Source organism: Lolium perenne, chromosome 4 (assembly GCF_019359855.2).
Source record: "Lolium perenne isolate Kyuss_39 chromosome 4, Kyuss_2.0, whole genome shotgun sequence".
NCBI classification, from domain to species: domain Eukaryota; kingdom Viridiplantae; phylum Streptophyta; class Magnoliopsida; order Poales; family Poaceae; genus Lolium; species Lolium perenne.
Window position 1 is genome coordinate 361,629,806 of NC_067247.2, and position 13,097 is coordinate 361,642,902.

General features: G+C 40.6%; 1 protein-coding gene across 3 annotated transcripts; it reads left to right on the plus strand.

The window, feature by feature from the left end:
- Positions 1–8,646: 8,646 nt before the first annotated feature.
- LOC127296802 (beta-fructofuranosidase, insoluble isoenzyme 4) lies at positions 8,647–12,216 on the plus strand. Of its 3 annotated transcripts, none has more exons than XM_051327025.1 (7): positions 8,647–8,927; positions 9,706–9,714; positions 9,818–10,674; positions 10,779–10,937; positions 11,184–11,425; positions 11,515–11,608; positions 11,703–12,216. In XM_051327025.1, the coding sequence occupies exons 1-7, from the start codon at positions 8,738–8,740 to the stop codon at positions 11,892–11,894; spliced, it is 1,743 nt and encodes a 580-aa protein (XP_051182985.1). In that variant the 5' UTR covers positions 8,647–8,737; the 3' UTR covers positions 11,895–12,216. The 3 variants fall into 3 exon arrangements, with proteins under 3 accessions (XP_051182985.1, XP_051182986.1, XP_051182987.1); XM_051327027.1 differs by having other exon boundaries at positions 8,796–8,927; positions 9,129–9,714; XM_051327026.2 differs by lacking the exon at positions 9,706–9,714 and having other exon boundaries at positions 8,683–8,927.
- The last annotated feature ends 881 nt before the right edge of the window (positions 12,217–13,097 follow it).

Here is a 13,097-nt window from a genome sequence, read left to right on the forward strand (position 1 = left end):
TCCTCCGTCCAGTGCGGATTTTCATAAGATTCGAACTCTAATTTAATTAACTTTAGAACTAATGATACGAATAAACTAAGTACCATGATGCTAATTATTATATTTAAGCCTTCACTGCTCCTCCTCTTCATCTAGGTTGCCTTCTCCATAGACTATGACATAGTCCACCCCTTTGATGCCTCCAGAAAGATCTGGTTCTTCATAGTAGATCTCCCCTTCTCCGGATGGTTCTCCAGTAGCCTCCGTGTATAACGTAGCGCTAGACAAAGAAATCGTAGGCTAATGCATTTTTCATAAATATCTCTTTAAAGGTCCATTTTATTGTAAAAAAACTATATCCGTCAGTCTTCACAGGTTGACAAGAACTTCATGGAGTTACTTTCCTATTGCGTTCCCAATTCCTTCCCGGAATAGGGAGTGACATGACACAATTATTTACAATCTATAAATATGTGTTGATTTACCCACAAGATACCAACATCCGTGTTTCCAGCCACGCGTACTTTCCCATCCACAGTTCTCATGTATGAGGCCCCAGCTAATGACCAAAGCCAATCACTGCTCTTCTCCGCACCTCCACACATTTTTCCTTTTGTAGTCTGTCCTTGGCGCCTACCCACTTTAGGGAATTTCACCATTGATGTCGTCTACAATCCATCATAGACATCCTAGTACACGACACCACATAAATAGGGATGGGAAAGTTTTGGTCTATTCCAAACCAATGGCTTATCTTAGCCCTTATACTAGGCATCCGAAGTTGTGTGAAAGGAAAAAAGATACATCTAACTTCTTGGTCCCATACCAAATATCATGGTTAATACTTTATATAAGGCGCAAGAACGACTTGATGACATTTGTTATTAGTCCTATCTGATAAACCCAAGTGTAATGGAACATCCACCATCATCTCATACCATGGTTCCATCACCCTCCACATAGTCATGTTCATAATACCAAAATTAGTACTTTGCTTTTCGATGCAGAATGATAAAAATAGTAATTTGAAAAGACTTTAATATTAAATAATCAAGGACATGCGCAAGCGTTAAACTTGCCTTATGACTTTGAGATAATGCAATTCAAAGTCTCGGCTTGACCTTGAACCTCGTGTTCTGAAAAGAAATTGCATTGTCCATAAAAAATGTTTTAATAAGCAACTTATACTACTAAGCATAATTATTACATGCTTTATGGTTTAAGTTGTTGTCTCCCTTCTTTGTGTGTTTTACCCTAAAGTTCTATTTATTAACTCTATTTTATGGTATTTATAATTCATTCAAAATGTTTAGAAATGTTCTAAATGAATTGGGTTCTTATATATCATGATTTCACTATTTGAAATCTTGTTTGAAAAAAAATTACTAGTCTCGTAAAATATTTTAATTAATTTTAGATTTTGTCAAAATGACCATTTTTTCCTAAGGATTTTAAACTCCGTTGATTTTTCATACATTATTAAACCATAATAAAATCTAATAAACATCATATTTGAATTCCTAATGTTCTGAGGATTATATAATGATTTTTATTTAGTTTTTTTGAATTACTTTTACTTTTGACTATTTTTAGTATTTATTTTAATATTCTATAAATAACACATGGCCCCACTAGTCAATCCAACGACTAGACCTGGTAAAACCCGACTAGTTCGGTCGGTCCACCGAACCTGAATCTCACTCTCTCTTCCTAACTCGCTCGTCCTCGTGCTCCTGCGACCCGTGTTGCTCTCGCGTCGCCTTCATCGTCGCCATTCGATTCCAATGGGTCCCGACGGTTCGACCCATCGCCATCGGTCTCAATCGATGCCTTGTGTTCCACTGCGTCCTCTAGTCTGGCTCGATTCACTCTTCGCGACCTCGCATGCTTACCCCCAACCCTAACCCTAATTAGGGTTTCGAGGTGGTGGTGCTCCCTTGCCTTCATCTTCTTCTTGGTGGTTCCAGTGTTCTCCGTGGATGTCCTCGCCGTTGTTCGGCTACAACGGGTGGCCATGTGATGTGCTGCCATGCCTGGTTGCCATAGTGCCCTTCTTCATCGACGTCTCCGCCCTCTCTTCCTTGTATGCCGCCTCTTTCTCTATTTATGTCTCTCTGCTTGAGCTTGCTTTAGGTAACTCCAGCTCTCTCTCTAGCTTTCCCTAGTTCATCTCCTTCGACAGGAGTGATGCCCTATCGATCTATTGTGTTGCCACGTTTATAAGTATGTGATGTTTATGTCTATCTCTCTTTGGATTGCTCAAATTACTACATGTATATCCACGTACTAGTTCATCCATTTGATGAACTAATCATCGGCCTCGATGGTTCTGTATTAATTCATCCATGTTACTAAAGTGGTATTCCTTCAGTTTCATCAACTCACTGTATTCATGTGTAATCTTTACTGCTTGGTTGTATTACCTTGGTATCTTCAAGATGTTGCTCCTGATGCTTCAATGATTCATTAACTTCATCTTCAATTAAATGTCTTGATGCATCTATGCTTATTTGTAGTGATGTTTCAAGTTAATGTGAAGCTTTTGTTTGGCTTTTGTTTGCATGTCTATTCAGATCTCTAGCTCTAAATGTGCATGCCTAGGAAATCAAGATTGGCTTTACTTTGCCCAACATTTCCTATTTCCTGAGCTTGCTTACCTCATTGTTAACGTCCTTTTTGCTTATTCATGTACTAGTGAGGTTTTTTGACTAGGTGCAATTACTTGCAGAGTAATATTAGCAACTATATGATGCCTCTTTATAAGAGTTACACATTTTTGCTTAACCCATGTTCAAAATACCTTTCTGATGATTTACTTTGGTTCATTATCTTATGTATGCTTTTATTTGTGCCTTCAATTTAGTAGCTTTGTTGCTTACTACTTTTGCCTAATAATTCTGTGTGTTTCACGTGTTAGTGGCTTTGGTATTTATATTCACTAGGTGCTTTATTATCATGGCTTAATTGGTTATGATCCATTAGATCAAATGACGATAAACAAATCTACAACCCAAAGATGGATGTAAAGTTACTAAGGCTATGTTCCTCGATAAATGATCCATTTGATCATCATCAGTGCCTCCCCCTAACTTGGTTTAGTATAACATGTTGCTTGTAGATAAGTGTTGGAATTATGGCTCTGGTAAACCTGATACTTGTGGATAGTCTGCTCCTCCTTGCTGCTCTACGTGTTTTTCTCTAAGTAACCATTTTGGGTTATTGGATGATATAGGTATGTTTGAAAGTATTTATGGATGATCTTGAGTGGTGTGATGCATTTTTCTATCAATGGCTATGTCTTGATTGTCAACCAAATGGATGAGAATGATCTGGTGTTGGCCTCCTTTGTCGACTGCTCCCTTTTATCTAAATTTAACTTTTGACAATAGCTTGACACCTCACTACATGCATTTAGATGAATCACCTGCTTCCATGTGGGTCCTCTTTGGTTCAAGTTTCAACTTGTGAGCTTCTTATCCCCTTGTGGATGTGCATGGATGTTGCTTCTACTCCAGTCAAAGTATCTTGTCCTTAGCTCTGAAGCAATGCTCCATTTCTTATTACTATTGTAACTATTGTTTTTATTCAACTTCTAGTGTTTACGAGATTTTTTCAATGACTTTGCATTGCTATGTTTTCCCTTTCAATGAGCTTAGCAATCTTTTATTGTTGTTGTATTTGTCTAGTGGTTTGAGTTGTTGTTACTGTCATTTTGTTAAAAGTATGATTATCATCTCACTTCGAATATATTGCTTTGACGGTCTTTATTCATGTGCATATTCAGAATTTGGCATGTCATTGTTTCAGTTCAGTTGGGTAGCCTATATGTACTTGGCCTTTTAGGTTTTGGTCATGGCTTATTCATATTGTTTGGTTCTTCCTGGTGATGCATCTTAGGTTTAATGCCTAAGGTGCATTATTGTTAAGCTCAAACATTAAATTGCCAAATCTTTGGTGTTGGCATCATTCTAACATTAACCCACTCATTTTAGTTGTGTACTAGGGGAGCTCGGGCGGGGAAGAGGCGGTCGCGGCAGCAGAAGAGGCCGAGGACCCGACCCATGTCACTGCCAGCCACGAAGAAATTCGGCCAAGGTAGCTCGGGTGGGAAAGAGCTCGCCGTGGGCGGTGGCTCGGGGAAGGGGAGGTCGGCGAGAAATTAGGCTGACGAGGAGGCATGGGGGGTTTTCTTTTTCTCCTATGTTTGGTCAAAGCGGAGAGTAAATGTAGATTTTTCTCCCTAGATAATTCTGTAGGAAGGTAACGCACGTTAATCGGAAGCCACGCTTGACAACCGGTAACCGGTAAAGACTAAAGGAGAGAAAATGCAAACAGAATTAATTCAGGAACTACTAAGACCCACACGTCATCAAATAGTTGGAGATAAATAGCGCATCAACAATGTCCCGGTAACAGAGGATGCAGTAAATAGTTCAGCTTTTATATAGTGTATAATGTGTGCAGGTATGAAGTGGAGAATCTCCAGTAGAAGATGTATTGTAGGTTTATTCTAGGTTTAACTCCTTAGATTCAAATTTGTAAATTTCATTTATTCAATTCCTTCTAAAGATAGTGTATTATTTCAATTGTCAATAAAGTGTATGTTAGTTTCACTCCTCAAGTTCCCTATTTCTAAATTTGGTTATATGATAATTTGAGCTCAAATTTTAATGTAATATTCAAATTCCAGTTCCTGGATTCAAATGACCATTGATATTATCATTTCCATGTTTTCCCTTTCTTGAATTCAAATGACCATTAATTGTTATGAAACCAAATATTGTCGAGATGATAACCCTAATTCATAGAGACTCATATCAGGTTCTCCATCTCTTTGAGTTTTCAGTAGAAGCAAAAAAAAAAAGTCCCCCCATATTTTAAGATGAATGCACAAATCCTAAATGTACCCTTGCATCTCCTAGAAACCTGGATGTTACAACCGCTTTGGAAGTGCGGCCTAACAAGTTCATGTGATGAGCATGTGAGATTTGGCCATGCATATGGACCCTAAAACAGAAATTCCATATTAGCCAGAAAGAAATTCCTTTTATGTCTCTATTCTTCCACAAAATGTTGCTCCATTTCTGTTTTCATTTCCGCCAAAACAATTTCGTTTCCATTTCTATTTTGCAAAATTCTGCTTTCCTATCCATATTTCCATTATATTTCTGTTTTTTACACGAAAAATTCGAAAACTTTCCGCTCCACTTTCATCCTTAATTGTGCCCATCAAACATAAGGCATATCGCGGGTGCAAAGCATTTAAGTTCAATTATCCCGCGAGAGTATACTATGTATTTGTAATTGGGACGCTTGGTAGTTTGTACTATTTAAATCTTCTTATTCAAATCAAATAGACAATGTTTTTTGCCTTGTTTTAGAAAAAAAAAGCTGTAATTCGTACGTTATCATCTCTAAATATAATCTATTACAGGTTTTCAGCGCCTAAATGTAAAGTGTGCTGGGAAGGAATCACGGGAGCGCCTATAAACCGTTCTTAGCGGCCCGTCTGACTCGTGTTGCCTGAAGCGGATTAAACCTGTGCTGGCCCATTAACGTGGTGCTTCGTCCACTACTATTCTTTTGACGATTGTTCGCTGTTGTTTTTAGTTCACCTTCATTCGATGCTATTAGAGTTTGTGTATACTTGTTGTATTATGCTGGTTTTGGATACTTGAATGGCTAAAAAATAGCATTTTGAATAGTTTAATATTTTTAAAATTTTGAAACCTTTTTTAAAAAAATTGAACATGACCAATTTTCAAATCTAGACACTTCAAAATCTAAACAAATTCAAAATCTAAAAAAAAATTAACCTAAACATTTTTTAAAATACTAAAACTTTCAAATAGCAAATTTCTAACTTTTGAATACGAATGATTTTCAAATCTAGACACTTTTTAAAACAAAATATTTTTATTTTAAAAAAAGCTATTTTTTGAAAACTGAACATTTTTAGAAATAATAATTTCAAATCTTTTTAAATATAAACATTTTTGTCAAACCTAAACATTTTTTCAAAAAAGAAGAAGAGAAAACCACGTGAAAACTGGGTGCCAACCTAAAATTTTGTCAAAATCCAAACATAAAAAAGAAAAAACTGTCTAAAAACAAGGAAATAAACGAAAAAAAAAAACCTGGCGAAATAACAAAAACTGCGTAAAAACAGCCCACCGAAATAGAAAACCGTCCACAAAAATGGAAGAATTTCAGAAAAACGTACCAAGTCAGTCCCGCGAAAAGGAACCTGTAGCAGAAAAACCATCTGCGGAACGCATCAGCGATAAAAGTGATGCTAGGCTAACAGGGTACATGTTTGATCATTTTTTTAGCTGCATGTTTCACCATAACATCAAGATTTGTAGATTGTTGATATCTATACGCCGCAAAAGATGGTGTATATAGGATTTGCCGGAACCACCGCCTCACATGCTTTTTACATTTTGAAGAAAAAGGCATCGGGCAGGCCGTCAGCCACCGTACAAGGCCGGGGAGGAAGCCACGGAACAGAGCATGGGCCCTATGGAAAAGAGAACACGAGGGCGCGGCAGCCCTCCAATTACTCGTCTTGGTATTCTCAAAAAAAAAAAAAAAAAAAATTACTCGTCTTGGTTTGGCCCAGCTACTCAATCCCTGCATGAGGCCCATTGCAGACTACTGACACAGGGAATACTTTTATGGGGCCCACGACAGAGAGCTTCTTTCTAGCATCTGCATCTGAAAATGCAAAAAAACAGCATCACTTAGAGCATCACTAACAAAGCCTATGAAAGTACTAACCGAAAAATTTAAGTTCAGTATTCTGAAAACGTGTTTACGGATCGCAAAATGATTGGCGCAGACTGTAAACTAAAACTGAAAAACAGAATATTCGGAAAGTCATCATCTTCTTCACAGGAATTGTTCGCGCCGCTACCTAGGTCTCCCCGCGCGGCCGCCACCCGCGCCCCTGGCTAGGCCTCCACGTGCCCAAGAGCCTGCCGCCCGCGACCCAGCACCCGCCACCACCTAGCTAGCAAACTTAATCGGAATAGTACCACCACCCAACTAGCTAGATATGGAATTGATTGTATATTTGTGAATCAATCGAGAGATGATTAGCACCAAATAGTTAGAGCTAGCTAGTTCTCATGTAAAACTAGCTCGCGTACGTCCACGGCTCGCCAGAATATGCACGTGTACGCATTCCCTGTGCTTCTTGCGTGCACCGCGCCGCTCATCGGAATTAGTCTACATCGAGAAGATTCACCGGGAATTGACGTAGATATGGTTGGAATTGGAGCAGGCTGACAAGATGTTTGACCGGCGGTGTACAAATTTAGCAAAGCAGCCAGAAATCAGCGGCTGGAGGCGGTTGTACGGACGGTGGCGCTGGAGCCTGGAGGAGTGGTGATAAATCCGTTCAGTTTTGGACGTGTAAACCGCCTTTCAGTCTGTATTAATAGGGGTCTAGTGTGAAATTTTTCGGGTTCCGAGAAAATTTCCGGGCCGAACAGCGAGTTTAGTCTCTGTTATGCGCCACTTTCGACCCGAATTCGTAAATTGGCCGGAAAATACGGTTCGACGTGATTTACGGGCTCTATTAGAGTTGCTCTTAACTAGTTAACTAGGTCACCCTAAAAAAAGAACTGCTTCTCTCAACAACAACAAAAAAGAACTGCTAGTTAACTCGGGTTCTTTTACCATGATGAAAAAAAGACACACCGTCGTTTTGAGTCCGAAACAACAGAACTACACTAAAACATCGTGTTCCCTACTTGTGCACACCGTGTTCCTTAATCAGTACTCGCAGATTGTATCTGAACTGGGAAAATGTGGTGTTTCTCGGTATCAGGATATGCCATGCTGCACTAGCTTCTTTGGCAGAATGTGGGATGCCGATATTATCATTGAGTATTATGTAAGATAAGTAAGGTTCACCTCGAACCAAGGAGTAAACTTTATGGATCCAGAAGGAGCTCCGAGATGATGTATATATATGGTTTGTAATAATATGTGAATGAGTTATGGACCAGCTATGTTGCTGATGTACTACTCTGAGCGATGTAATATTTGCGGATTGGTACTTCACGAATTTTATATCAACGACTAGCATACTACAACATGCAGTGATATGCAGGGTCATCACAGAGATGCTCTTACGAAAGTGGAGCAGATCCCTGTGATAGCATTACTAGCAGCATGCCCGCGCGTTGCTGCGGAAAAAAATAGCCAGTTAACTTACAAAAATAGCAAATAACGCATCCGCAAATGCTGGCATGGTTAACATACCTTATAATCAACACTATTTTCTTTTGGCTGTTGGTTGCAAAAAAAATGCTAATCTTCTCCTTCATTGGACATGATCTATTTCCTGCATTAGATTTTTCATGATCATGGGCTCATTACACACTTTCTCGACATTGGTGGTCTAAGTCTCAGCGATGCTGTTGTCTTAATTAACATTTCCCTTGTCGATTTACCCTGGTCGACAAATGCCTGTAAAACATGTGACCAGGCACAGTTTATATGAGCAGCTGGCTGCCACTTGCGCATTCTGAATCTACAATCATTGTGACATGGTGACAAATGGACGGACGATCTGGATCCAAAATCCCTATCGATTCTCTTCTCTTCCCGCAAAACAAATCTGTGAAAAGGACAGTTGAACCTCTCTGGACCGTCCTAATCTAGTGTCGTGACCTGTGTCGACAGAGTAAAAGTTTACAAAAGCCCTCTCATCCCAGAACGCACCTATCTCCTTCAGCTCCTGCCCTCCATGGCCCATGCTTGGGCCTTCTTCCTCCTTGCCCTCTTTTCCTTCTCCTCCTGTGTGTCCAAGCTCTTCATCTGCAGCAGGAATGGCGAGGGATCCTTCCTCTGTACACGGTCTCAGGAAGTCCCCTCCATTGCCAGCAAGAGGTACAGGACTGCCTACCACTTCCAGTCTCCCAAGAACTGGATCAATGGTATGTATTCCTCTGGTTTCCTCTCTGATTTGGCGTGCTTCCCTCTCTGCTTTGGTTATTGTTTTGCCCAACTGGAGTAGAGAGGTTGAACTTTAGTAGCCTATCTTACTTTTGTGTGCATATATTCTATAACATATACTTGTTAAAATGTGCATAAATTTTTGCAGTAGAATAATTTTTGTTGTCTGTGGACATTCTTAGGTATAGTTTGTGGTATCATTACAAACTGCTTGCGTGTCAAAAATAACAATAGGCGAAAAAGGTTGGTGGCCAACTCGTTGCTTTTGCAAGTATGTTGCTGAATGCTGTACGCAATAGATGATCAGCATAAGGTGCTGCAGTCAGATTTTGAGGAATACTAACATAATATCATGATAGTCATATTCTTTTAGATGATTGCACAAAGCAGATGTATTCAGTTGCAGAAATGGTAAATCAATTTCAGAGTAAGAGTTTCTCTCAGAATGTGATGCTTACTATTTGCTCCCCTGTTAGTGTTACTTTTGGTCAGAAAGCATTCAGTTAAAGTGTGATGTTTATTTTCTTCCATAACAGATCTAATGACAACACCTGTCTGAAACTAAACAAATCTCTTATACCAAGACAAAAGTAATGAAGTACTGACCTGTTTTGAAATCCAGAATATATCTTTAGTCCTGCTTTATCAGTTATCCTATACTATTAATTGTACATCTGTTGCAAGTCATTGACCTTCGCTCACTTTTTTTCAAATATGTGATGGATTGCCGATCCTTGGAAATATACGACAACACAAAAGATCCATGTGGTATGAATATCTCAGGCACAAGTACTTCTAAATAAAAAGGGGAGGGGAAAGTGCCTCATTCTACAACTTATACTGACTTTATAAAAAAAATGTTTTTATTCAGGACCCATGTACTACAATGGCATCTACCATGAATTCTACCAGTATAACCCCGGTGGTACCATCGCGGATAACATAGTTTGGGGCCATTCAGTTTCAACCGACCTCATCAACTGGATCCAGCTTGAACCCGCAATAGTACGGGATACCCCATATGACATAAATGGTTGCTGGACCGGCTCAATCACAATTCTACCTGGTGATCAGCCTGTCATCATATACACCGGTCGTGACTCGAAGGATCATCAGAGCCAAAACATTGTGCTTCCCAAAAACCGATCTGACCCATACCTGAGGGAATGGACCAAAGCAGACAATAACCCCAGGATCCTACCGGTCGGACCAGGCTTGAACTCGACTGAGTTCAGGGATCCGACAACTGGTTGGATCGGACCGGATGGACTATGGAGAATAGCAATTGGTGCTGAGCTGAATGGTTACGGTGCCGCACTGTTGTACAAGAGTGAAGACTTTCTGAATTGGACTAGAGTTGATCACCCACTGTATTCAGACAATGCTCCATCAATGTGGGAGTGCCCAGATTTCTTCGCGGTATTGCCAGGCAATAACGGTGGACTGGACCTGTCTGCAGCGATCCCGAAAGGCGCCAAACATGTCCTGAAAATGAGTGTGGATTATTCTGACAAGTACATGATAGGGGTTTATGATCTCAAACGTGATGCGTTTGTTCCGGATGTTGTCCTAGATGACCGTCGGCTGTGGTTGAGGATGGATTACGGCACTTTCTATGCTTCAAAATCCTTCTTCGACTCGAAAAAGGGCAGGAGGATCATATGGGGTTGGTCCAACGAGACAGATAGTGTTTCAGATGATGGCGTGAAAGGTTGGGCAGGCATCCATGTAATAAAATCTGACCTTATTGGCTGTGCTTCATATATTGAAATTTATGATTTAACTGATTTAGCAAATCAGTCTTTAACCTCCAGTTTTATTACATATGTTAGGCAATCCCCAGGACAATTTGGTTAGACAGCGATGGCAAACAGTTGCTGCAATGGCCGATTGATGAGATTGAGTCCCTTCGAAAAGATGAAATCAACCATCAAGGACTAGAGCTGAAGAACGGAGACCTATTTGAGATTAAGGGAATTGACACTTTGCAGGTACGTAGTTCCCTTTACACCAACATCCAAATAAAATTTTCACTTCAAAAAGTGTCATGCAAGTAAAAGCAGCCTTCCGGTAACTATTAAATATTGAAAGTCTGCATATTTTGTCAACATAAAGATTGGCATATATTCCTCAGATTTTTTTTTTAGAGGATATATTCCTCAGCTTAGGTGTTATGTACTTTTGTATACTTCTGAGAGCAACTATAGCTAATCCGGCACATCATTTTCTTGAAACAGGCTGATGTTGAAGTAGATTTTGAGCTGGCGTCCATCGACAGCGCCGATCCTTTTGATCCTTCCTGGCTTTTTGATGTCGAGAGGCATTGCCGGGAAGCAGGTGCATCGGCTAAAGGTGGCATAGGGCCATTTGGACTTGTTGTCCTGGCCTCTGACAACATGGAGGAGCACATTGCTGTGCACTTCAGAGTTTATAAATCGCAGAAAAGCCACATGATCCTCATGTGCTCTGATCTAAGAAGGTTAGTGCTTACGGTATTTGCCTTAATTTTTGTTAGTCTTCTCCATATATATTTTTTGTCTGAAAACTAAAAAGATTGTTTTTGCACAGGTCTTCTCTGAGATCAGGACTGTACACACCAGCCTATGGAGGCTTCTTCGAATTTGACCTTGAAAAGGAAAGGAAGATATCTCTCAGAACTCTGGTAGGTTGGGAGGTTTCGCCATTTCTCATGTTATAAAAAAATTTAATGCAGTTCATGTCGAACTGAAAATGGATGGCTCGGTGTTATCGTGCAGATTGACCGGTCGGTGGTGGAGAGCTTTGGCGGCGGTGGTAGGGTCTGCATAACAGCCAGGATTTATCCAGTGGCACTTGTCGATGGCAGGGTCCACATGTATGCCTTCAACAATGGAAGTACCACGGTCAGGGTGCCACAACTCAGGGCATGGAGCATGATGACAGCACAAGTGAATGTGAATAAGGGTTGAAGTGATGGTTAACACAGAAGAGCAGTTTCATTTTCTTAATTAGCGTACTCTCATTCAGCACTCCTTGGTACAATTGAAAGGAAATTCGACACGAAGTAGTTGGTCATTTCTCGATCTCAAGTATTAATACATTATTTGGTAGAAACGAAGGAGGTAGTAATAACATCTAGTGACTCGGAGGACTTCAAATGATATTTCTTGAACTCAAGTATTATTATTTGAAGGGGTGAATTTACTGATAGGGGTAAATGCCCCCTTGTGTCAGCTGTTCAATCATATATGAACACACCAGCCTTCGTGCAATACATGACACGGTTAAACATTGCATGGTACTTATAAAAGACACTGATGGCACACCACTACCTACCCCTAAATATGTGTCTTGTCAAGTCACACTCATTGCCTCGTCACTCTCCTATCTGTTTATACGCATATGTACTTACTAATTTTCAGAGTGTTCAAATATCATTGAACTTCAAATTTCAGGATAGCTAGGCACACAAATTAGATAAGTGAGACATTCTATTCGCTTAAGATTCTGAAGTTTGCTGTTGAACAAAATGCATACAGAAACAAAAATGATCAACACACTCTCGATGGGTGTCAGTACCATTTGGTCATCGTTAGCCTCGCGTGTGAATTGATCTTGATCATCGAGGTCTAGGCCACCACCCACCTCCCTCATAGTTGGGTTCCACCTTTAATTGTCATGGTGCTCAGGGATGCTTGTCCTTCCCATGCTCCGTCGGGGTGGGCACTTGGGTTCTGAGACAGGCTAGTTCAGGGTGGGCGCTTAGGTTGCCAAGGCCATGCGAGTCAAATGCAGTGTTTGGATTGTTGAAGGTGTCGACAAGGGCACGCTGCGTATTCAGGTTGTTGGGCTCATTGATGATAATGGCGGGCTCTTGGGCAGTTCATTGCATTGCCGATGTTGACAATGGTGTTCTAGTGGCGGGACGAGTGGTGGTGTTGAGGTCCGCATCACCCTCTGTTGTCATGGACACCGATTGGCCGCTTCGGTCTCTTGCTTGGTGATCTAGCAAGCTGCCCCGGTAGCCTCTTGCAGGGGGTGGATGATGACACGGTCTAAGATGTAGCCGGAACAAGGGCTGGGGTGCACAGGGTTCGGTCTAGCATGGCTTCAAAAGGACGCACGCAACCTCCCAGGGAGTGTGCTACCAACAACACAGGCAACCACCCCCT